General features: G+C 42.1%; 1 protein-coding gene across 2 annotated transcripts in view; it reads right to left on the bottom strand.

Annotated features, from left to right (window-relative positions):
* The window catches only part of LOC144695742 (SLAM family member 9-like), a 40,482-nt gene extending 20,947 nt beyond the window's left edge, over positions 1-19,535 (bottom strand). For both annotated transcript variants that reach the window (XM_078566714.1, XM_078566713.1), the window contains exon 1: positions 19,379-19,535. In XM_078566714.1, coding sequence (XP_078422840.1) covers positions 19,379-19,502 — 124 coding nt within the window. In that variant the 5' untranslated portion in view covers positions 19,503-19,535. The remainder of the gene's footprint in view (positions 1-19,378) is intronic.
* Positions 19,536-25,381: the final 5,846 nt, after the last annotated feature.

Here is a 25,381-nt window from a genome sequence, read left to right as displayed (position 1 = left end):
TAAAGCCCCCATCTCCAATTCTGCTGTGCACCCCCCCAACCACCCCCCTGCACCACCACCATCTTGCTCTCCATGGCCTCTGATCTCCAACCCCTACCCTCTCAGTCTTCTATTTCCAAATCACCCTCTTCCTACCCCACTGCCCTCAGATTCCTTCCCCCTTTGCAAATCTCCACTCCCTTGCTGCTGCCGGCCTGCTTGCCCATTGCCCAATAGCCAGCCTCTCAATCTGACTGGCTTTGACTAGGAAACGGACAAAAATGTTAATCTAGCGCTAAATTCTTTTGATTTTTCCATTCTCAATCCATCTCTGCTGCTCTCTCCTCACCTCCAAGTGAAAACAGTGCGTTGTAACACTCTCGTCTTTTAATGCCTCACTTTACTCAAAGTCTTACATCACAGAAGGAAGCCATTCAGTCCATCATGCCCATGTGAACTCTTTAAAAGCATTACTAACTTCATTCCACTCCTCCGCTCTTAACCCATGCCTCACACAAATTTTTCATTTTCTTTTAAATGTCCTTTTCTTTCCACACCTTTACAATCCTGAATGCCTGGCTGTAAGGTTTGCAAGTATGGGCCAAATGAGGAATTTCTCTGCTGCTCTGAACGTTGGGATAGACCCAGCAGCTCGGGTGTAAAACCAGTTTTGTGGAAAGTTAACAAAAATAAATATTGGGAGAAATGTAAAACTTGCTGCTGATTCCCCATCACCTGTGCTACACTATTGCACAGAGTCAAATTTACCCCCAACCCATTGTTGATCCACAACACTAGTTTTATGCCTGGGTCGAAAGTTTGAAATGTACTCTGCTGCCTTTTTCTTTTACCTCCTGTGAGAGGGATATAGCTAATTCCAGGAGTCAGGGAGTTGAGCGAGGTCTCGTGTAAGTTTCCTGTCTTTTGTGCATGTTTCCTGTCTCAAGTAAGTTTCCTGTCAAACACCAGAGGTTGCAGAAGGAAGTTGGGTGGTTGTAGAATGCGTAGATTCTACCCAGTGATTGGGGCATAGGGTCAGTTAAAAGAAGAAATCTCATCTCAAAAATGAAAGCAATTTTCTTTGTGAAGCCATGAATTGATCACCAAAACACTGGACGTATTTCCAGTGATTTTAACTGGAGAGCAGAGTTCACAAAACTATGGTCCTTTAATTGGAAGGGTGGAGAATTGGTGTTCTGGGAGGATAAAATTAAATAAGCTTCATTTTTTTTGATTATCTCTACTGTGGCTCTGAGCCCTGAACAACTCATTTGTTTTTCCCGTCTGGATTTGCATTAAAACAAATTTCTTTTAGATGCAGTCGTATCACCAGATTCTAATTTGGTTTGTAACATTGAGCATTTACAGGAAGGGCTTGGGTGAAATGAATCCATTCCTATAAATCGCCAAAATTATTTAGCCTGATAGCAATTTGTGAATCAGAGGAAATACACAAACTACCACATTAGAGAGGGTCAGCAACAGCTGCAGAAAGTTTCCAGGAGGATGAATAAGGCCAGGACACTGAATAATTCAAAACACAGCTATAAGTTGGTAGGGTTTGTATTGTGGCAGCATCAGCCCGAACCGGGTGAAGGACTCTCTTCAACAAAACTAATCTCACCCTTGTTTCTAGTCCCTGTCAGTATCTCTCCTCCCCTCAATCCTAGATAATGTCAGTATCAAGTATTAGATTTTACTTTGATAGTAGAAAAGCTTGAGAAAGGGCAGTATTAAATTATTCATGTTTAGTTGTTCTGATGTTCACTGAGTTGATAAGTGTAGTATGAGCAATTCAGGAAAGGCCCTGGGTTCAATCTTCAATGTGAGTTAGATGGTTGGTAGTAGAGGCCACAGAGTTGGGCTGCTGGGGCAGGGGAGGTCAAAATCAACCTTAGTTCCTGCTCCTAATGACAATCCAGTGGCCTCTGCTGGAAGCACAAGTGGGAATCAGGTGAAGGCAGGGTTGTTTTCAGTTGCAATGCCCTCCAAGGTCAAAAAGTCTGTGACTAATTACTGTCGGTGAACACACAGTAAGAATAAGCAGTTGGCCTAGATGACTGGGTTACTTTGGGGACCCGTACCCAGCAAGAACCTTCGAGGGAGGAGTGGAAACAGTTAGATTTGTGGAGAAGCAAACAGAAAGGAGAGATGTGAGCAGGCAGTGATAGCCCGAACTGACTCAGACAAGTCCAAAATTACATAGAACACACCAAAGAAAGACCAAAGAGTGACAGTTCAGTAACACCTGGAACTCAAACCTGGTGAATCGGACTGAGGGCTGGAGGGAACAGGGTTTTTCCAGATAGCTGGAATATCCTAATTCCTAAACTGGAGGAACCAAGAAAATGTTGAACCCAGGAGGTGTGGGGTCAATCCTAAATAATAGAAGGTTTAGTTTGATTCATTACTGGGTGCAGAGGGGGGAATTTCTTTTTGCAGGATTAGATGGATTTGAGTGGTAAATTGTACATGGTTGGTGCAAAGAGTGCGGTTCAGAATGTAAATTGTTTCTTCACTTTGTGTATAATATTCTACTGCTAATGGTCCAGGGGTGACTTACTCCTGATCTTCCTTTTCTATTGGTGAGAAAGTGTTAAGTCTTCACTAAAGACCTCTTAAGTGATTATAAGTGGGATGTAAAACACTGAAATTTGCTAATCCCAGCCTTCAGATTTAATACAATTCCAGTCCACATAGTCCTACATAGTATCTACAGCAGAGAACATGTCCATGGCAGAGTATTCCAGTACTTCTTTTTTTACCCCTTCTTCAGTATCTCTCTATTCTTTGTGGAATATGGAGAGTGTAATTGATCATTGTCCTCCAACTGTGGACTAATCAAGGTTCACAAGTTTAGCATAAAGTCTCTGTTTTACAATTCTATTCCTATAGAAACAAACCCAGTGTTTTTAATATACTTTTTTATGGCCTGCATTTAGCTGGTCTACACCTGGCTGATGCGGAGGTAATGTCATGTTTGCCTACCTTATCATCAGCCTTTAGCCAGAGTTTTAATTGGAAATGCAAGTGGGGGTGGGGGTGAGGGGAGAAGTAGTAAACAGCTTCGCAATCAATGACAGTCACAATGAGTCAAATAGAAAAAGGCAGTTGGGCCTTTAAACCCACATGGAATTAAGAGAGGTTATTGTTTAACATGGGCTCTCTAACACCTGTTAATCGCAATCTGCTCTCTCCTCCAGATCAAGTAAACATGAACAGCTGCATTGCTGTGGAAAAGCATAGCAGACTCTGGTGTCTGAATAAAAATTGACGTTCAGAAACAAAGTTGGTAAAATGGATAAAGTATGAATGCTCAATAATGAAAAATACACAGATTTTCATTAGCACAGGATCTTATGATGTCTTCAGAGTGTTTCACGTTAAATTAATTACTTGACACTGATTTTGTAGGAAAACGCAACAGCTAATTCAAGGACAACAAGGTCCAATAAATAACAGACGAGATGACGAGCTAAACAGATTTTGATCATGTTGGTTCAAGGACAATGTTGTCATTTGAAAACCTGTCTTCCCCCTTGACTTTCAGGCTTTGCACACATTTGGTAGTGTGTAAATAGTTGCAGAGATGTCGACTATACAGCAGCTGCTTCTGTTTACTTAGCAAAGTTAATTGCATTCATTCTGAGTAGGATGGGAATGAATCATCAATAAAAAATGATTAACAATTTTCCTTGCACAGAAAGTAAAGAAAAAGAACTCTTTAGCAGGAATTGAATCAGAAAAGCAGATGTCTGGGCCAATACATTGTTTAATATTTCATTGGAGTCTTACTTCTCCTTTACCTTTTGCAAGGCTCACGGGGTAAACTGCAACCCTCCTACTACCAGCACGTAGAGTGATATGATTTCCATTACAAAACCAGTTTTTGTGTTTTGCATATACACCAATTCCAGTCCTAGCCAGTTCAAACCGTGATGAACTAGATGCTACCAACTGTTAAATGGCAGAAACAAAAACAAATAGGTTTGTGCTGAGTTCTGCAGGGATAGTAAATGCAGCACAAGGCCTCCTCAACGAGCTATGTCATTAAATATGGCTTAATTCTGTCTTCTTGCCTCATATTGCCGCTGAATTAGACACCCATGAACAGAATTTAGACTACTACTCCTGACTTCTCCCCACACCCTTTTGGAAATTGAGAGTGTGAACATTGAATGAGGACAAGTTTGTCTGGGCCAGCAGTAATAAATAAGCTGCTGTGTTCACTGTCTGGTACACTTGGCTGAACACCAGACAGTAGCAGTTACTGAAATGTTAGACACTGCACTTACAGGGGAGGCTAAAGGAAAATAACAAATAACTTGCATGTATTTAGCACCTTTCATGACCTCAGTATATCCAACAGTGTTTTACAGCCAATAAAGTATTTTTGAAGCATAGTCACTGTCTTAATATGGGAAATGCTGCAGCCAATTGGCACAAAGTCCTACCAACAGCAACAAGATAGTGGCTCAATAATCTGTTTTAGCAATGATGGTTGAGGGATTGATCAGGGAGAAATTTCTTTGAAATAGTGTAACGTGATTCTTTAATCAACTTGAGGGGCCAAACAGAGCCCCAGTTTAATGTCTCTGATAACCTAGATTCTCTGGACTGGGATCTGAACCCAAGACCTTTTGACTGAGAGGCAAGAGGGGTATCAGCTGAACCAGAACTAACATCTAACTAAGATTGTTGGAACTAAGTAGTTTCGTCCCACAGGGGTGGAAGTGGAACTGTGCAACAGTGAAGCAGATAAGCAGCAAAGGAACACAAGGTCCTGCACTTACAGATTATGCTTAACTGCTCAGCTCACGTATTTTGTAGTTGTGGTCTTCTGTGCAAAGCAGTTAGTAACGTCAGCACTGGGACAGCTTGAGTCTCAGTGTCAGTGAATAATCCCCAATTGAATTTAGAGATATGGCTGGTAACATACATTGGAAATTTAGTCAGTTTGCAAAAAAACCACACTTACCATAGATCGCAGTGTCTAAGTCAACCTTTGAAATCTCAAAATATCCTTCCACAAACAGGGCTTGACTGATACGCCAAGTACAAAATGTGAATTGCCAGTGCAGGTGATCAGCATTTTGAAATGTGAAAAAAAACATAATACTGGTAACTCATAATAAATCGAAGTGGCACAGTTTACTGAATCAATTCATTGTACAAAGATACCTTTAACCACAATCAGTGTTTTTAAATTGTCAAATTCATTGTCTTCGGCATCTGATGCAAAGTTAATTGAATTCATTCCGAGTCACTGGCTGCTGCATCACCATAAGGATCTCATTTTTAATCAGATATGGGCCTTCACCTTCAGAATCATCATTCCATGAGAAATCATCTTCCCCTTTCCTCTCCGTCCATTGAATCGTATAATCTGCATTTTTTGAACGATCTGGTGACACTTTGTGTACTAATAGCATCCTCCGATTTGATAATAAAAGCATACAAAACATCAAGCAGAGCATTGTGCATATTTCCACTCTTTGTGAAGGTTTTTTCCCCCTGTCAACCATCCACCTATTCCATTCAGTGCAAACATGGTCCTTGAATGGTTTGTTGAGGCACACACCCAAAGGTTGAACTACAGACATTATATTGGAGTTGGGGTTTGGGGGTGGTGGTTGGGGGTCTAACTGCAGTATGAGTGTCATTTCTTCACAGGCACCTCTTGATGTCATCGGTTATATAAGATCTGAACATGTCCCACTGCAGTCTTTATGTAGGCCACTGGGACAGCTATTCCACACATTATCGATCCATAACTTCACTCCATGCTCATCCATCCAACTGTTGTCATGGTAGACATGCACAAAAACGCCTGCAGGGAATTTGCTGTTCAGCATGATTGTACATTTGAAAATTACCACAGGTTTTAATTTTGTTCTCTCAATCATGTAGGCTAGAACCACTGTGAACCTTGTCTTCTCACGTCCTGTTCTTTTCACTAGAGCCATTTGAACCCTTCCACTTCATAGTTCGGTTGCTGGACATATGGAAATTCATGGGAGCTTCATCCATGTTGCTGATGTGAACAATGAATACTTGTGCTTCTGAAGAATCACTGGAAACTGGTAATTTTGGCATCGAGGTCTTTTGGTGATCTCTGAGCAATCTTGGCCTTTTGCAGCAACACTAGACTGTTCTGTTCCATAAAGTGGCTACACCAACTAGCTGTTGCTCTGAAATCTTTTCCGGACTCGGTGTTTGATTTGGCCCACTTAAGTGTGTATAACTGTATTTCATTTCTGGTGACAATGTAACCATTCCAATAGTTTTCAATAATGCTTTCCAATATAAGCTTCTCAAGATCAAGCCAGTGGCTGGTCCCTGTTTGATGGCACATCTGGACTTGGCCTTCTTCTTCAGGGCAGATCCCTTCTGTTTCAAACTCTTTGAAGGGGATTAATGCTCAACAGCTGCTGGAAAATAAATGACTGCCCAAGAACCACCCAAGGTGTATTTTGTTCAGGTAGGCCTCGCAATAGGGGCAACAGGTGCTTCCACCTGACACAGCGAGAGCCTTATTAGAGTTCAGTTCTCATATCAGGACCCAATACTGTTTTCTAATGCCAATTGGCATTCTGGTTCAACAGCAGTCCACGCATTGGTATCAGGCATTTAGCAGCCTAAATGACTTTCTATAAAGGGATCACGAGAGGACACTCAAAAAACAGCCATAATAATGATTTTATTAATTTATTTTTTGCTTGCGTGGTTTTCAGCACCCCACACCGCACTTCAGTGCTTAACATTTGATTTGGAGGAGCCATCAGACTTTCTGGTCTTGATGGTGAGCTACCTGTGTGTTTTCACTAAACCCAATCATCCCACCCAAAATATTTAGACGAGACCAAACAACAACATTGGTTTGAGACTTAAGCTGAACGTACAGGCACAGCACACATGCCTAAAATGAGCATTCCAGTTGAAAGTTAGCCCCCTCCAGATCCTGGCAGTGGGGGCAGGAGGCTAGGTGAAGTTGTCAGTCAGAGCTCAGCCCTTTCTTCCACAAGAACTGTGGGACAAGGTGAAGGAGGCTCAATTGGCCAACTCTATCCTTGCAGTTAGTAAAACTATTAAGGGGTCAGGGAACTAGTTCGTCAGAGTTCATTGTGGGACAGTGTAGAGGGAGCTTTGCTCTCTTTCTAACCCATACTGTACCTGCCCCGAGGGTGTTTGATGGGCAGTGTAGCTTTATAATCAGTTGCTATTTCTAGCAAGGCAAGTGTCTCTTTATTTACAGCTGGATAAACTGTTCTTTGTTTCATTTTACAGGGTTCCTTGAAAGATGTGGGCTAGTAGCAATTACAGCCCCCACCAAATGCTTCCACAATGTTCCTTGCGCTCTGACCGACCACGTGTGCAGGAAGTGCCACCAGCTGCAGCTACTTGAGCTCTGAGTTTCGGAGCTTGAGCGGCAGCTGGAGGCACTGAGGTACATCCGCGAGGCTGAGAGTTTTGTGGATAGCACATTTTTAGACATGGTCGCCCCACAGCTTACGGAACCGCAGACAGAGAGGGAATGGGTGACCATCAGTCATAAGAAAGGTGTCAGGAAATCCCCAGGGTGTACCTCGCTCGAGAACCGTTTTTCTGTGTTGTAAAACGGTGAGAGTGACGGTTCCTCTGGGGAGTGCAGCCACACTCATGGCAGTGTGAGTGGCTCAATTGCACCGGGGTGGGGGGGGGAAGGAATAAAAGGGGAAGAGTGGGTAGGAGACTCAATAGTATGGGGAACAGACAGGCATTTCTGCGGCCATAGATGTGACTCCAGGATGGTATGTTGCCTCCCTGGTGCCAGGGTCAAGGATGTCACTGAATGGCTGCAGGGCATCCTAAAGAGAGAGGGCAAACAGACAGAGATCGTTGTACATATTGGTACGAATGAAATAGGTAGAAAGAGGGATGAGGTCCTGCAAGCAGAATTTAGGGAGCTAGGAAACAGAATCAAAAACAGGACCTCAAAGGTAGTAATCTCTGGATTATTTGCGGTGCAATGTGCTAGTGAGTATAGAAATAGGAGGTTAGTCCAGGTGAATGCATGGCTGAAGAGATGGTGCAGGAGGGAGGGCTTTAGATTTCTGGGACATTGGGACCATTTCTGGGGGCAATGGGACCTGTACAAGGCGGACGGGTTGCACCTGAACCAGAATGGGACTAACTTCCTTGTGGGAAGGTTTGCTAGTGCTGTCAGGGAGGGTTTAAACTAAGCTGGCAGGGGGATGGGATCCTGAGAGGAGATTCAGCAGGGGGAGACGCACAGCCAGAATTAGAAGGGAGAGCAAGTGAGTCTGGAAGGCATAGAAATTAAAGGTCAGTTAAGGCACAAGGGAGTTTGGCACGGTTGGATGGTATTTATTTTAATGCAAGGAGCCTGACGAATAAGGCAGATGAGTTGAGGGCACAAATTAGCACATGGAAGTATGATGTCATTGCTGTCACAGAGACATGGTTGAGAGAGGGGCGGGATTGGCAGCTCAATATTCCAGGATATAGGGTCTTCAGGTGAGACAGGGAAGGAGGTAAAAGAGAGGGTATTGCAATATTGATTAAGGAATCAATTACAGCAGTAAGGAGGGATGACATCTTAGAAGCTCCTCAAATGAAGCCATATGGGTAGAACTGAAAAACAAAAAAGGAGCAATCACATTGCTGGGTGTGTACTATAGGCCTCCAAGTAGTCAGATAGAAATAGAAGAGCAGATATGTAGGCAAATTTCAGAGAAGTGTAGAAATAATAGGGTACTAATAGTGGGGGATTTCAACTTCCCCAACATTAACTGGGTTAGTCATAGTGTGATAGGTTTAGAGGGAGCGGAATTCTTAAAATGCATCCAGGAGAGTTTTTTAAGCCAGTATGTAGAAGGTCCAACAAGAGATGGGGCGGCCCCGGACTTAAATTTAAGGAATGAAACCGGGCAAGTGGTATCTGCACTATTTGCAGATAGTGATCATAACTCCGTTAGATTCAAGGTTGTTATGGAAAAGGACAAGGATGGGCCAGAAATCAGAGTTCTAAATTGGGGGAAGGCTGATTTTAATTAGATCAGATATGATTTGGCCAGAGTGGACTGGGAGCAGCTCCTTTTAGGTAAATCTGCGTCAGAGCAGTGGGTCTCATTCAAGAAGGAAATAGGGAGAGTATAGGGCCAACATATTACAGTAAGGATAAAGGGTGGGACCAACAAACCCAGGGAACCCTGGATGTCGAGAGATATACAGGATTGGATAAAGAGAAAAATGGAGGCTTATGGCAGATACCGAGGGCTCAAAACAGCAGAAGCCCTAGAGGAGTATAGAATGTGTAGGGGAGAACTTAAAAATGAAATTAGGAGAGCAAAAAGGAGGCATGAAGAAACATTGGCAGGTAAAATAACAGAAAATCCAAAGTTATTTTACAAGTACATTAAGAGTAAGAGGATAACTAGGGAAAAAGTAGGGCCCATTAAGGACCATAGTGGTAATTTGTGTGGGGAGCTGGAAGATGTAGATAGGGTTCTAAATGAATACTTTGTGGTACTGTTATTCAAGAAGGGATGAAGGGATAAACCAGGGAACTACAGGCCAGTCAGTCTAACCTCAGTGGTGGGGAAAATATTGGAAGCAATTCTGGGGGACAGAATTAATCTACACTTGGCAAGGCAGTGATTAATCAAGCACAGTCAGCATGGTTTTGTTAAGTGGAGGTCATGTTTGACCAATTTAATTGAATTTTCCGAAGCGATGACCAGGTGTGTAGATGAGGGCAATGCATTTGACATAGTCTAATTGGACTTCAGCAAGGCTTTTGATAAGGTCCCACATGGGAGACTGATAATGAAGGTAAGAGCCCATGGGATCCAAGGCAATTTGGCAAATTGGATCCAGAATTGGCTGAGTGGCAGGAAGCAGAGGGTGATGGTCGAGGGGTGGTTTTGTGACTGGATGCCTGTTTCCAGTGGGGTTCCACAGGGATCGGTGTTGGGTCCCTTGCTGTTTGTGGTATATATAAATGATTTAGACCTGAATGTAGGAGGGTTGATCGCGGATGACACGAAAATTGGTAGGGTGGTATATAGTGAGGAGGATAGCCTTAGATTATAGGGGGACTGTATGGGCTGGTCAGATGGGCTGATCAGTGGCAAATGGAATTTAATCCGGATAAGTGTGAAGTGATGCACTGGGGCAGGACAAACAAGGCACAGGAATATATGATAAATGGTAGGACCCTGGGAAGTACCGAGGATCAGAGGTGTGCATGTCCACCGGTCCCTTAAGGTAGCGGGTCAGGTCGATAAGGTGCTTAAGAGGCATATGGGATACTTGCCTTTATTAGCCGAGGCATAGAATATAAGAGCAGGGAGGTTATGCTGGAACTGTATAAAATGCTGGTTAGGCCACAGCTAGAGTATTGTGTGCAGTTCTGGAATCCGCATTATTGGAAGGATGTGATTACATAGAGAGAGTACGGAGGAAATTTACCAGCATGTTGCCTGGGCTGGAGAGTTTTAGTTATGAGGAAAGATTGGATAGACTGGGGTTATTTTCCCTGGAGCAGAGGAGATTGAGGGGGGACATGATTGAGGTGTATAAAATTATGAGTAGTCACCCTAATATGATAGAGTAGGCAGGAAGGAACATTTCCCCTTGGTGGAGGGATCAATAACCAGGGGCATAGATTTAAGGTAAGGGGCAGAAGGCTTAGAGGGGATGTGAGGAAGAATGTTTTCACCCAGAGGGTGGTGGGAATCTGGAACTCGCTGCCTGAAAGGGTGGTAGAGGTAGAAACCCTCATAACATTTAAGAAGTATTTGGATGTGCACTTGCGATGCAATGGCATACAAGGCTATGGGCCTAGTGCTGGGAAATGGGATTAGAATAGTTAGGTACTTGTTTGACTGGCACAGACTCGATGGGCCGAAGGGCTTTTTTCTGTGCTGTAGACCTCTCTGACTCTGTGACACATTTTAAGAATACTGGGAAATCCCTGCATTGGGTTTTCTTGCTAATTTAACAGAAAAAACAACTTAAATACTACGACCGACTGTACAATTATTTAATTTTATTGTATGTGACTTCATACTCTCTCTCTTTTGAAAGGGCTTCCAGAATATTGTATATTCAAGCTTCCAGTAGCAGTGATGTGATGACACTTGTACTGAATCTTATACTGAACCACATTTTCATTTCTGATTGTAACATGCCCTGGGAAATGTGGTTGAGAGATGGCTTGATGGGAAACTGTGATGTGGGCTTTCATTAACCCCAAATGTTCAAAAGGAACCAAATTGTAAAAAGGTAAACTTCAGCAAAAATTTAATCAGTGCATGAAAACAGGCTGCTGTGTGAGAACTAATTGATAAACACGCCTTAGTATAATTTCAGAGACCAAGATAGGGCAGAGAAAACAATAGTACCTTGAATCTTAATCAAGGCACCTGAGTACCAAGATCACAATATTTTTCTTGCCTTGACCATTCACTAGCATTGAAACAACACCTAATAATAACGATCTGAGAGTAGGAAAAACGTAGATGACATTTAGGATATGAAACACTGGCCTGGCCTGGGCGTACAGATTGGTATGCGACATCTTTTGTAATTGAGCTCAAATCAGTTTCGGGTTAAATTAGTCTCCATAGGCTTTGCAGCATAGCAAGAGTGTAAGAAAGGGGATCTCAGAGCCTTTACGTTGTAAAAGTGTTTGGCCAGAGGAGGTTTGGGACCATGGCACAGATGAACCCTCATGGAAGGATGGGTTGGTGGCGGGACCACAGATGTACATGGCACATTGACTGACATGACCTTGGGCATTGCCATTGGGTGTAGTCACGTGGTGATCTGCCCCAGGCATAATGGTAATGCTGCTGCAGTTTCATACTACTGAATCTTACTCATACTTCATAAAATATAACTACTGTAATTCATTAGGATATCACTTAGAATCATTTCACAACTTGAGGGTGAAGAGGTTAAAACTGCTAATTGTCTCAGACACCACCCACCCCCCCTCCCCCATGTTCCAACAACACCTCTGTCCCTGCCACATTGTAACCAACACTACCCTGGTATCTTACCATTGTAAACAACAGCCCAACAACATCCACTCACGAGAAAGTAGCTAGTGACTCATAAGCATTGTTCCTTTAAGATGAGTGCATGCACAAATGCGCTGCAATCTTCGAGGCACGGTGCAGTGCATCAAGCAGGCCATGCAGAGCAAAGAGAAATTGGAAGGAATATTGGTCAGAAGTATTTTCAGCAGGTGCAGTTTTGAGCAACAAAGAGATTGAGGATTTGAGAGTGGAAGAGATAAAGTGAGAGTGTGTGCTGTTCCTCGACCAAGAATGAAGAAACAATTGTGCTCAACTGAATGGTCTCTGTACCCACACTTCAGGAACCCATTCTTCAAAAAAAAACTGCAATTAAGGAGCAACAGTCTCACATGCAGGTGAACTGCCTTTTTCAACCGCTGCAGTTCACGTGGTGTAGTACTCTCAGAGTGCTATTGAGTAGGGAGTTCCAGGATTTTAACCCAGCAACAATGAATATATTTCGACATCAAAATGATGTGTGAATTGGATGGGAACTTTGTGGTGATGGTGTCCCCATGTGCCTGGAACCCTTGTCCTACTAGGCAGTAGAGGTCACACCTTCGAGCAAACTGAGCATCGGTTATGATTGTGGCTATTAATTAAGGAAGAATATACTTGCTTTGGTTGAAGATTCAGTAGAGTGATCCTTAGAATTAAAAAGAGTTGTCCTATGAGGAGATGTTGAGTAGAATAGGCTCATGTTCTCTGGAACTTAGAACAATGACAATCTTATTGAAACATATAAAATTCTTAAACAGGGTGGATACTGAGGGTGTAATCTCCTGCTGGACTGAACTATCAGTCTAGTCTCAAGATACGGGCTGACTATATATTTAGGACTGAAATGAGGAGATATTTCTTCATTCAGAGAGCTGTGAATCTTTGGAATTTTCTCCCCCATGGTGCTGTGAATGCTCAGTCCATGAGTACATATAAGACAAAATTCAATGGAATTCTGGCCACTACAATAATCAAGGGATGTGGGGCTAGGGTAGGAAAGTGAGTTGATACAGTAGTTCATCCATGATCTTATTGAATGGGTGGAGCAGGAAAAGGTCTACTCTTGTATCTATTACTTATATTCTTAGGCTGCCAAGACAATGTCATAGCAAAGAATATAAGGCATTAGTGTCTTTCACCTGGTGAAAGTAGCCAGTGGCTATCTATCTGCTCAATAGCCTCTGGGAGAAAGGCTTCTCCACCAGCAATGCACAGAAAAATCTATGCATGATCTTCCTGGTCTGTAAACGTGACTGAATGGGTATATTCATGTTGGGAACTCGTGTAGCAACGGACATAGTGAACCTTCATTTCACCCTCTCCAAGACAAATATATTCTTCCTTCGGTAACAATCAGAACCATCAGAACCATTGTCAATGCTCAGACATTCTGCCTATTGCACAAATGAGTAGTGTGATATATGAATTTCAGTGCAGGTGTGTTACTAGGTGTGTAGGCCATATGTCCCAAAAGCTGCAGATCATATTAAACAACACATCCCTTCAGCTGTTTGCAACAGGCAAGGTACTGACAGTACTCAACCAGCCTGTGCTTGCAAAACACAAAACATAGTGTCTAACATTAGATGTGATTCTGTGATTGGACATTTGTTAAACAGTCCTGAGTGTTCTAAGAATTACACCAACAACCAATTTAAGATTATTATTCAAGCTCGCGGTGTGCTGCACTTATGCATGCTGGAAGCTACATTTGTTAATACACAGGGTTCTTTACAGACAGAAAGAACATGTACACACACATTGCACCTGTTTCAACTGAACAAAATCGGTGACAGCTATTTTCTGGTTCATTCTCCAAGGGCAATGCCTTGACCAGAGTCAAGCCGCTTTGAACTTAAACAATGCTTGGCAGTTAACTGTCAGTCATCAGTTAACCGGTGCATTCTCCCTGGCAACGCCTCTACCAGAGTCCACTTGAAAACCAATCAGCACGCACTTCTCAACAAATATAACTTGTTCCCTTTACATTTAGTAATCTTGCAAATGTTCTGATGAGTGCAAGATAAAAAGCTTCGACATGTCTCTTTTTTCAGCTCAGCCCAATGCTCAGTTTGCTCATCAATGCTCAATTTGACTCCCACTCTGACCACTCAGCTGCAGAATTTATTCCAGCCTTGGTCCAACCATGGCAGAGATTCATCTAAATGGAATGCAAGAGCAGCTGTCATAAAATGCTTCAAACCACTAAGGAGGCAGTGATGGAGATGATTTAACTGCTTCCATCCACAAAATTGGACATCTGTATGTGTTTTCATCATCATGTAGGATCCCCTCTGTCTGAGAGCTCATAATCATGACTCACACCTATGGGGAAAGGAAATGAGACAGCATCCAAGAATTACCTCTACCATACAGTGATTGAACCCATGCTGTTGGTGTTACTCTGCACCACACTCTAAGACATCTAGTCAACTGAGATAACCAACCCCATAGTGTGTGCTGTAATGAGGAGCAAAAGCAATTTATTCTATTTGCATTTCCACAATCGCTGGGTCAAAATCCTGGAACTCCCTTCCTAACAGCAATGTGGGTGTACATACACCATATGGACTGCAGTGACTCAAGAAGGCATCTCCCCACCACCTTCTCAAGGGAAATTGGGGATGGGCAATAAATGCTGGTCTAGCCAGTGTCGCCCACGTCCTTGGAAAGAACTTTAAAAAAGAAACTTGTCCAATTTGAGAGCAGTCCGTGGCCATCTCTAGTATAATGGATCAATGTAACATATATAATGGGACTACATTAAAAATTAGGAACAGAATAATTCTAATGGCTTAACAGTGAGTAATGTGGAGAGCCAGGACCTGCTATCATACTTTTGAAAATACTATCACATTTCAACAAGGATCCAAGTCAGGTAATGAAATGTATTTTATGAAAGGCCACAAGATGAAGCCACGCTAAGGACGCAGGTTGGATGACAGAGGATATATCATCAGCCAGCCTGATGGCTCAATTGGTAAAGGCATTGCCTGGGATGAAATTTAGCTATACAAGCCCTAAGCCTGTGTCACTGCACTCCTTCTATATCGTTGAATGAATGAATGGATATTTACACCCTTATTTAAGCCCCATTTCCATTTTCACAGTCCAACATCCAAACTCTTCCATGGCCATAGCGTTCCAATAGAAAATGAGGGAATCAGAAATCTAGTAGCAAGGCCCCATCAACTCAAAATTATTCAAACCAATTTGACCATGGTTGGTCCCTTTCCCCTGTATAGCTTGCTTAGTCTATGATGTTAAAAAGCACAGAGTGGGAGAAAATCTCCATCAAATACACTTCTTTCACAATCCTGGTGCAGTGTATCACAACTCATCAAATCCCCTGGAAAAAAGATTCCATATAATTCTTCGTCGAACTCCAAACTTAATCAAGACTTGTTTAATTGTACCTGCCCCACTGTCACACACTATGTTAAACATCCTGTATCCAGTCATGAATGATACAAATATTTACAAAGCAATAAAATATGTTCGTAATTTCTGGGCTATATTCTGAGCTTGAAATGAGCAGTCTGTGCTGTACCATGAAAAATCACAGACAGCAGAGAAGAACAAAAGGCGCTGATATGATGGAAGCTTGTATCAGTTTACTACAGTTTTACTACAGAAGGGCGACAATGAATTAAAAAATACATTGACAGTAATTTTAATTGTGAATAATGGTGTAATACAAGCAATAACAGATCCATTATATTGGTATGGTGGCAGACTGGTTAGATTACTAACTTTTAATCCACAGACATGAACTAATCATAGAAACATAGAATGGCTACAGCACAGAAGGACCCCATTCAGCCATCATGTCCATGCCAGCTCTCTACAACAGCAATTCACCGCACTTTTTCTCTTTAGCACTGCAATTTGTTTCTCCATATAATTATCCCAATTCTCCTCTGAAGGCCTTGTATGACTCTATCTTCACCACACCATCAGACAGTGCATTCCAGACGCTAACCACTCTCTGCATTAAAACGTTTTACAGCATGTCGCTATTACTTCGTTTGCCAATCACCTTAAATCGGTGTCCTCTGGTGCTGGATCCTTTCATCAAAGGGAACAGTTTCTGCCTAGCTACTCTGTGCCACTGCCTCATGATTTTAAACAGCTCGATCAAATATCCCCTCAATTTTTGCTTCTCCAAGGCGATTCTCCAATTCAGATTCCAGATTCTCCAATTATCCATTTAACTGAAGTTCCTCATTCCCGAAGCCATTCTTGTAAGTCCTTTCTGCACCCTCTCTAATGCCTGTACATCATTGAAAAAGCATGGTCCTCAGAACCAGTCACAATAGTCCAGCTGAGGACAAACTAGTGTTTTATATGGTATCATGAAGAAATATTAATGTCTATAATGTTATTGGAAATTATTTTTAAATTGGAATTCTAGTAGGGTATGTGCCTATGTGTGTGTTTGTGTGTGTCTTAATTGGATTAAAGCCAGCTCCAATTTCCTGCTGATCACACCGCCACCCCCCCAACCCCAAATCACTCATCTCCCAGATCAAAAATCTGAATATATTCAAGGCTGAGATAGACAGTGACCCAGGCTCCACTGTCCTCTGGAGAAGAGAATTCCGAAAATTAATAATCCACTGAGAAAAAAAATTCCCCCTCATCTCCATCTTCAATGGGAGACCCCTTACTTTTAAATTGCGCCTCTTAATCCTCTCTTCTTCCATGAGGGGAAACATGCTTGCAGCAGTTACCCTGTTAAGCCCGCTTAATAGCCCGCTGTATATTTCAATAAGATCGCCTTTCATTCTTCTAAACTCCAATGAGTATAGACCCATACTGCTCAACCTTTCTTCATTAAACAACTCCTTCATTGCAGGACACGACCTCATGAACCTTCTTCGAACTGCTTCCAATGCAAGTATACGCATACTTAAATAAGGAGGCAAAAACTGTATGCAGTCACAGCAATGGTGTGTAAAGGTGAAACAGGACTTCCCTTATTTTATACCCCATTCCCCTTGCAATAAAGACCAATATTCCATATGCCTTCCTAATTAATTGTTGTACCTACATGCTATATTTTTGTGATTCATGTACAAGGACACCTAGATGCCTCTGTACTTCAGCATTCTGCAGTCTCTCTCAATTCAAATAATATTTGGCTTTTCTATTCTTCCTGCCAAATTGGACAACCTAATTTTCCCACATTATGCTCCATTTGCCAATTTTTTGCCTACTCGACCAAACTAAATATATCTCTTTGCCGACTCTTTGTAGCCTCCTCACAACTTATTTTCCTATCTTTGTGTTGTCAGAAAATTTGGCTCAAATACACTTGGTCCCATCATCTGAGTCATTAATATAGATTGTAAATAGTTAATCCCTGTGGCTCTCCTCTAGTTACAGTTTTCCAACCTGGAAGTTCATATACACCACAACAACCACATTTGCCTCATCAGCCCTCAATGTTAAGTCAAGCAAGTTAGTTAAACATGATTTGGCATTACTAAACACAATCTGGCTTTAAGTAATCCACATTTGTCTAGATGACTTAATATTGTCCCGAATTGTTGTTTTGAAAAGCTTCATCATTACTGAGGTTAAACTGGCCTGAAATTACTGGGCTTATCCTTACTCCCTTTATTAAGCAAGCGTACAACATTTGCAATTCTCCGACCATCTGGCACCACCAATGACATTTCCACCCTTACTTCCCTCAGCCTTAGATGCATCTGATCTGGCCCTAGTGACTTACCAACTATGTACAATCAGTTAATCTAATACCTCCTCTTTGACAATTTTTAGCTCATCCAGTCTCAACTACCTCCTTTCGTTGTCTTGGGCAGTAACTTCTTCCTTGGTAAAAACAGATGCAAAGTACTCAAGCACCTCAATCATGCCCCATGGCTTTGTGCATGAATTCACTTTTTGGTCCCTAATTGGCCCCACTCCTCATCACCATTTTACTATTTATATGCCTATAGAGGACTGGATTCTATATATGTTAACTGCCAGTCTCTTCTCATAATCTCTCTTTGCACCATATACGTTTTTTCACTTCTCCTTTGAACCTTCTGTATTGAGCCTAATGATCAGAAATGAGTTAAAATCCACTACAGCAGCCGGAGAATTTAATTTCAGTTAATTAAATTGAACTGCAAGCAATAGTATGAATAACGCAGAGCATACAACTACTGGATCGTTGTAAAAGACCATTTGGTTCACTAATGATTTTCGGGGAAGGAAATTTTCCAGCCTTCCCCAGTCTGGCCTACATGTGACTCCAGATCCAATGATTGCCCTCTTAAGGGGCCTAGCAAGCTACTCAGCTGGGTCTTAACTGCTGTATTGAAAAGTACTGCAGCTGTTCACTCAGCGGCACAATTTCAAGGGAATGGGGTGAGCAATAAATGCTGGCACCATCACCAATGTTCACATCACACGAATAAATATATTCTCCAATTTCCATTTCGAACCTGTTCTACACTGGTGATAAGCCAAAATACCCTTAATTCCGAAACACGGGACTTTCAAACTGTAAACTGATTACCAAAAAGAAAAGATTAAACACAGTGCACCTATTACCAAACGAAAATCCCCTTTTATTGACGCGCCAGCTTTAACTGCTGCTGCTTTCCATAAACATTGTTTTACCGAGGAAGTGACCTGGTTTGCATCCTGTTCCAGCTCAGTTAATTTTGCTGTTTGCATATTTCTTCCAGCGAGGGCTTCTGCCCATTTGAACGGGACTGGATATATTGTTCTCCTGTGCTGCTTTACCCCGCTATATGTTACAGACCCTTGGCCCCTTTGAATGATCTGTCAATCCTAAACCAGCACTTGAGAGGTAACCTTTCTGTTTGAACACCCGTTGTGCCCGCAGAGCATAACCTGAGCGTTCAAGTCTTACAAAATGGTAACACCCTTGGGCGCAGGGATGGGAACAAAGAGAATAATCTGTAACTGTTGATAATCAAAAACAGAAAAAGGTTGCAAATACACAGCATCCCCGAAACACTGGAAGGGACAGGAAAGATGGAGAAATAAATTATCCATTTAAATTGACAAAGGCATTGTACTCCAAGCATTTCCAAACGTCGGTGGATAGAAGGGCAGAGTTAACGTTTCGAGTCCGTATGACTCTTCTTCAGATGAAACGTTAACTCTGTTTTTCTCTCCACAGGTGCTATTAGACCTGCTGAGTTTTCTCAGCATTTTTTGTTTTTGTTCCAATTTCAAATTTCCAGCATCCGCGGTATTATGCCCTCTCTCCGCTGTGTCGATTGCTCGACGTTTATTTTGGGTTCCCCCGTGATCTAAAACATACTCACCTCGTGGGTCGTTTAAAAGCGTCAGGAGCAACCAAATGATAAGTATCCTGGGTGGAAAGACAGAGACTGGTCCGAACATATTCTGCTCCCTGATGAAAAAGCTGCATGGAAGGAGGATGCACATTGCAGCTCTATTCTTTACACACTTCGGTGCCTCCCACTGGCTGTTTTACGCTTCCGTGACTCAAAAAGGTCAATATGTTCCTAAGTAATTCGAGCTGTGATCCGGTGTCATGACAGGGAGAAGGTGAGGACAAGGTAACCTCCTCGTGGTTCTGGGAGGGAGGAGAAGGGGTGAGAGCACAAGTGCGGGAAATATGGTGGACACGGTCAAGGACTGTCCACAGCGGTGGAGGAAATCTTCAGTTGAGGAAAAAAGAAGACATCTCAGAGGCTGTCTCCCAGCACTGAGTCCTGGACAACACATACTAGGCAGGAGAAAAGACTGAACTGTCTCAGATGTATCCTCCGCATCTCTTGCTCGGATAAGGTCACCAATTCAGAGGCCCTGCAGTGTGCAACCTCCATCAGCTATCAGCCTTGTGTTAGCTGTGACTCAGTTGATAGCACACTTGTCTTTGAATCATAAGGTTCCAAGTTCAAATCCTGTTCTAGGTTTTGAGCATAAAAATCAAGGTTGACACTCCAGTGCAATAGTGAAGATGCATTGCCCTTATAAGAACATAACCTAAGAAATAGGAGCAGAAGTAGGCTATTCTGCCCCTCAAGCCTGCCCAGCCATTCAGTAAGATCATGGCTGACCTGCCCCAGGCCTCAACTCCCCTTTCATGACAGTTCCTCATAGCCCTCCACTCCCTGATATTTCAAAAATCTAGCTACCTCCTCTTTAAATACTTTCAGTGATCTGGCCTCCACAGCTCTCTGGGGTAGAGAATTCCCGACATTCACTACCCTCTGAGAGAAGAAATTCCTTCGCATCTCAGTTTTAAATGAGTGCCCCCTTATTCTGTAACTATGTCCCCTTGTTTGAGATTCCCCCACTAGTAGAAACATCTTCTCAACATCTACCCTGTCAAGCCCCCTCAGAATCTTCAACGTTTCAATAAGATCACCCCTCATTCTTCTAAACTCTAGTGAATAAAGGCCTGTTTAGACATTCTTGATAAGTCAACCCCTTCATCCCAGGAATCAGCCTAGTGAATCTCTTTTGAACTGCCTCCAATGCCAGTATATCCTTTCTTAAATACGGGGACCAAAACTGTACACAGTACTCCAGGTGCGGCCTCACCAACAACCTATACAGTTGTTACAAGACTTCCCTATTTTTAAACTCCAACCCCCTAGCAATACAGTCCAAAATTCCATTTGCCTTCTTAATTACTTGCTGCACCTACATGCTAACTTCTTGTGTTTCATGCACAAGAACACCCAGATCCCTCTGTGCTGCACTTTTTTGGGATCTCTCTCTGTTTAAATAATAGTCTGCCTTTTTATTTTTCCTACCAAAGTGCATGACCTCACACTTTCCTACATTAAACTCCATCTACCAAGTTTTTTGCCCACTCACTCAACCTTATGCCCACTCACTCAATCCCCTTGCAGGTTCCTTATGTCCACATCACAACATGACCTCCCACCTATTTTTATATTGTCAGCAAATCTGGGTACATTACACTCTGTCCCCTCCTCCAAGTCATTAACATAGATAGTAAATAATTGAGGCCCTAGGACTGATCCGTGTGGCACTCCACTAGTTACGTCTTTCCAACCTGAAAAAGACCCATTAGTCCCGACTCTCTGTCTTCTGTGTGTTTAGCAATCCTCAATCCATGCTAATACATTACCCCCAATACTGTGAGCTCCTATCTTGTGCAATAACCTTTTATGTGGCACCTTATGGAATGCCTCCTGGAATTCCAGATACACTACATCTACTGGGTCCCCCCTTATCAACTCTGCTTGTTATATCCTCAAAGAACTCTAACAAGTTTGTCAAACATGATTTCCCTTTCGCAAAACCATGCTGACTCTATTTGGTTGCGTTAAGCTTTTCTAAATGTCCTGCTATTTCTTCCTTTATAATGGGCCCTAGCATTTTCCCAACCACAGATTTTAGGCTGACTGGCCTATAGTTTCCTGCTTTTTGTCTCCCTCCCTTCTTGATCAGGGGCATCACATTAGCGGTTTTCTAATCTGCTGGGACCTTCCCAGAATCCAGTGAATTCTGAAATATTTTGACCAATTTCTCTTCTATCTCTGCAGCCACTTCCTTGGATGCAGGCCATTGAGTCCTGGAAACTTGTCTGCCTTTAGTCCCATTAGCTTGTCAAATACTTTGTCCCTTGTGATAGAGACGGTTACAAGATTAGGGGAAAATCAATTTCAGAGTTATGTACTTCTACCTCTTTCTCATCATCCACCATAACTACTACCTCTTTTTGTTCCTCTTCCCTGTCAAAGTACTTTTTTAAGCATATTTACATGATACACCCTCTGCTACTTTCTTCTACCTGGAGTATTTATTAAATCATTTACTTCACTCAATTTCTTTTCAATCTTGTAAGGCCCACTAAATCTTGCATTTAATGAATCACCTAGTACTGGTACAAAACTACTACTTTCTCTTCTGAAACAAAGCTGCGAGTTTAGCTTTCTTATCTGCCTTCACTTTCATCACTTGCTGTGATATCTTTAAATGTTCCCTAGCCAACTCACATGCCCTATTCAATCTTTCCTTGAGATTTGATACGTAATCCAGGAGAATAGTTTCTGAATTTTGACCCACCAATTTCTCATGAATCAATTTCAATAGTCCCCTTACCTCATGACCATAAACTAGTTCAAAAGGGCTAAAACCAGTCGATGCATTAGGATCATCTCTAATAGCAAATAACAAAAATGGAATTCCTGTATCCCAATCCTGTGGATAATCCTGACATAATGCTTTCATTATAGTTTTTAAAGTTTGATGCCATCGTTCCAAAGCTCCTTGTGACTCTGGGTGGTAAGCTGTTGACTTAAACTGCTTTATCCACAAACTGTTCATTACTTCCTTAAACAGCTGTGACATGAAATTTGACCCCTGGTCTAATTGTATCTCCTTAGATAAACCATATCGTATAAAAAATTTAATTAACTCCTCCACAATCTTCTTAGTTGTAATATTTCTTAAAGGTATCACTTTAGGAAACCTGGCAGATACATCCATTATTGTCAGTAAATTCTGATTTCCACTTTTAGCCTTAGGGAGGGGTCCTACACAATCAATCATGACCCTGGTAAAAGGTTCTTCAAATGGTGGTTTTGGGATTAAAGGAGATGGCCTAATCACTGCTTATGATTTTCCTGTTATTTGACATGTATGACAGGTTCTACAGAATTTGACCACATCCCATCAAATCCTAGCCAAATAAAATACCTCTGTATCTTTTCCTGTGTTTTCCTAATTCCTAAATGTCCCCCATTGGAATTTCATTCCAATCCTCAGCATCTCATTTCTATGCTCTAATGGGATAATAATCTATAAGACCATAAGATGTAGGAGCAGAAGTAGGCCATTCGGCCCATCGAGCCTGCTCCACCATTCAAGAGATCATGGCTGATCTGATAATCCGCAACTTGACACTTACAGAATACTGAAAGGCCTGGATAGAGTGGACGTGGGGAAGATGTTTCCATTAGTAGGAGAGACTAGGACCTGAGGGCACAGCCTCAGAGTAAAGGGAAGACCTTTTAGAACAGAGATGAGGAGAAACTTATTTAGCCAGAGAGTGGTGAATCTATGGAATTCATTCAGAAGGCTGTAGAGGCCAGGTCATTGAGTGCATTTAAGACCGAGATAGATAGGTTCTTGATTGGTAAGGGGATCAAAGGTTATGGGGAGAAGGCGGGAGAATGGGTTTGAGAAACTTATCAGCCATGATTGAATGGCGGAGCCGACTCGATGGGCCGATTGGCTTAATTTCTGCTCCTATGTCTTATGGTCTTATGGTCTAACTCCACTTTCCTGCCTTTTCCGCATAACCCTTGGCTCCCCTACTGAGTAAAAATTTGTCTATCTCAGCCTTCAATATACGTAACAACTCAGCTTCTAGCCCTCTGTGGTAAAGAAAATTCCACAGATTGACTACCCTCTGAGAGAAGAAATTCCTCCTCATCTCTGTTTTAAATGGGCGCCCCTTTACTCTGACGTTATGCCCTCTGGTCCTAGACTCCCCAACAAGGGGAAACAACCTCTGAGCATCTACTCTGTCAAGCCCCCTAATAATCTTATATGTTTCAATAAGGTTGCCTCTCATTCTTCTAAACTCCAATGAATACAGGCCTAACTGACTCAACCTCTCCTCATAAGAAAATCCCCCATCCCCGGGATCAACCTAGTGAACCTTCCCTGGACTGCCTCCAATGCCAATATACCATTCCTTAGAAAAGGAGACCAAAACTGTTCACAGTATTCTAGGTGTGGTCTAACTAGTGCCTTGTATAGTTTTAGCAAGACTTCCCTATTTTTAAATTCCATTTCCTTAGAAATAAAGGCCAACATTCCATTTGCCTTACCTATTACCTGGTGAACTTGTATGCTAGCTTTTTGGGATTCATGCATGAGGACCCCCAAGTCCCTCTGTGCTGCAGCTTTCTTCAGTATTTCTCCATTTAAATAATATTCAGCTCCTCTATTCTTCCTGCCAAAGTGCATAACCTCACAATTTCCCACATTATATTCCATCTGCCACATTTTTGCCCAGTCACTTAACCTGTTTATATACCTCTGTAGACTCCTTGTGTCATTCTCATCTCTTGCCTTCCCACCTATTTTTGTGTCATCCGCAAACTTGGATGAGGGAAATGAATGTCCTATCACCAAGTCATTAATATATATGGTAAAAATTGTGGCCCCAGCACTGATCCCTGTGGCACTCCACTAGTTACAGCTTGACAACCTGAAAATGGCCGCCATATCCCAACCCTCTGTCGTCTATTAGTTAGCCAGTCCTCTATCCATGCTAATACTACCCCCAACACCATGGGCTCTTATCTTATTGAGTAGCCTTATGTGTGGTACCTTATCAAATCCCTTTTGGAAATGTAAATATATTACATCTACTGGTTCCCCTTTATCTATACTGTTTGTTACCTCCTCAAAGAATTCTAATAAATTTGTCAGGCATGATTTCCCCTTCATGAAGCCATGCTGGCTCTGCTTGGTTAGATTATGTATTTCTAAATGCCCTGCTAATTACAACTATTATAATAGACTCCAACATTTTCCCAATGACAGATGTTAAGCTAACTGACGTATAGTTACCTGTTGTTTGTCTCCCTCCCTTTTTGAATAAGGGTGTTCCAGTGCAGTTTTCAAATCCTCTGGGACTTTTCCAGAATCTAAGGACTTGGAAGATTACTACCCGTGCATCTATAGCTCTGCATCTATTTCCTTTAATATCCTAGGATGCAACCTATCAGGTCCATGTGACTTATCAGCCTTTAGCCCCATTAGTTTCCCTAATACTTTTTCCTCTAGTGATAGTTATTGTATTTATTTCCTCCCCTCCCCCCTTTTGCCCTGTGATTATTTAATAGTTTTGGTATGCTATTGGTGTCTTCTACCGTGAAGACTGATGCAAAGTATTTATTCAACCCCTCTGCCACTTCTTGGTTCCCCATTGTTATTTCCCCCGCCTCATTCTCTAAGGGGCCTATGTTGACTTTGGCCTCTCTCTTCCTTTTTGTATATTTAAAGGAACTCTTACTGTCCGATTTTATATTACTTGCTAGTTTACCCTCAAAGTTTATTTTCTCCCTCTATTATTTTTTGGTCCTCTGTTGGTTTTTAAAACTTTCCCAATCCTCTGGCTTACCACATTGTATGCTTTCTTTTCACTTTGATACTATCCTTAACTTCCTTGGTTGACCATGGTTGGTTTATCCCCCTCCTACAATCCTTCTTCCTTATTGGGACACATCTTTGTTATGAGTCATGAACTATTTTTTTAAATGTCTGCCATTGTTCATTAACCGCCTTTTTTGCTAAACCCCTTTCCC

Source organism: Cetorhinus maximus, chromosome 21 (genome assembly GCF_964194155.1).
Source record: "Cetorhinus maximus chromosome 21, sCetMax3.hap1.1, whole genome shotgun sequence".
NCBI lineage: Eukaryota > Metazoa > Chordata > Chondrichthyes > Lamniformes > Cetorhinidae > Cetorhinus > Cetorhinus maximus.
The sequence above is the reverse complement of the archived record's forward strand: the minus strand, read 5'-3'. Positions and strand labels throughout refer to the sequence as shown.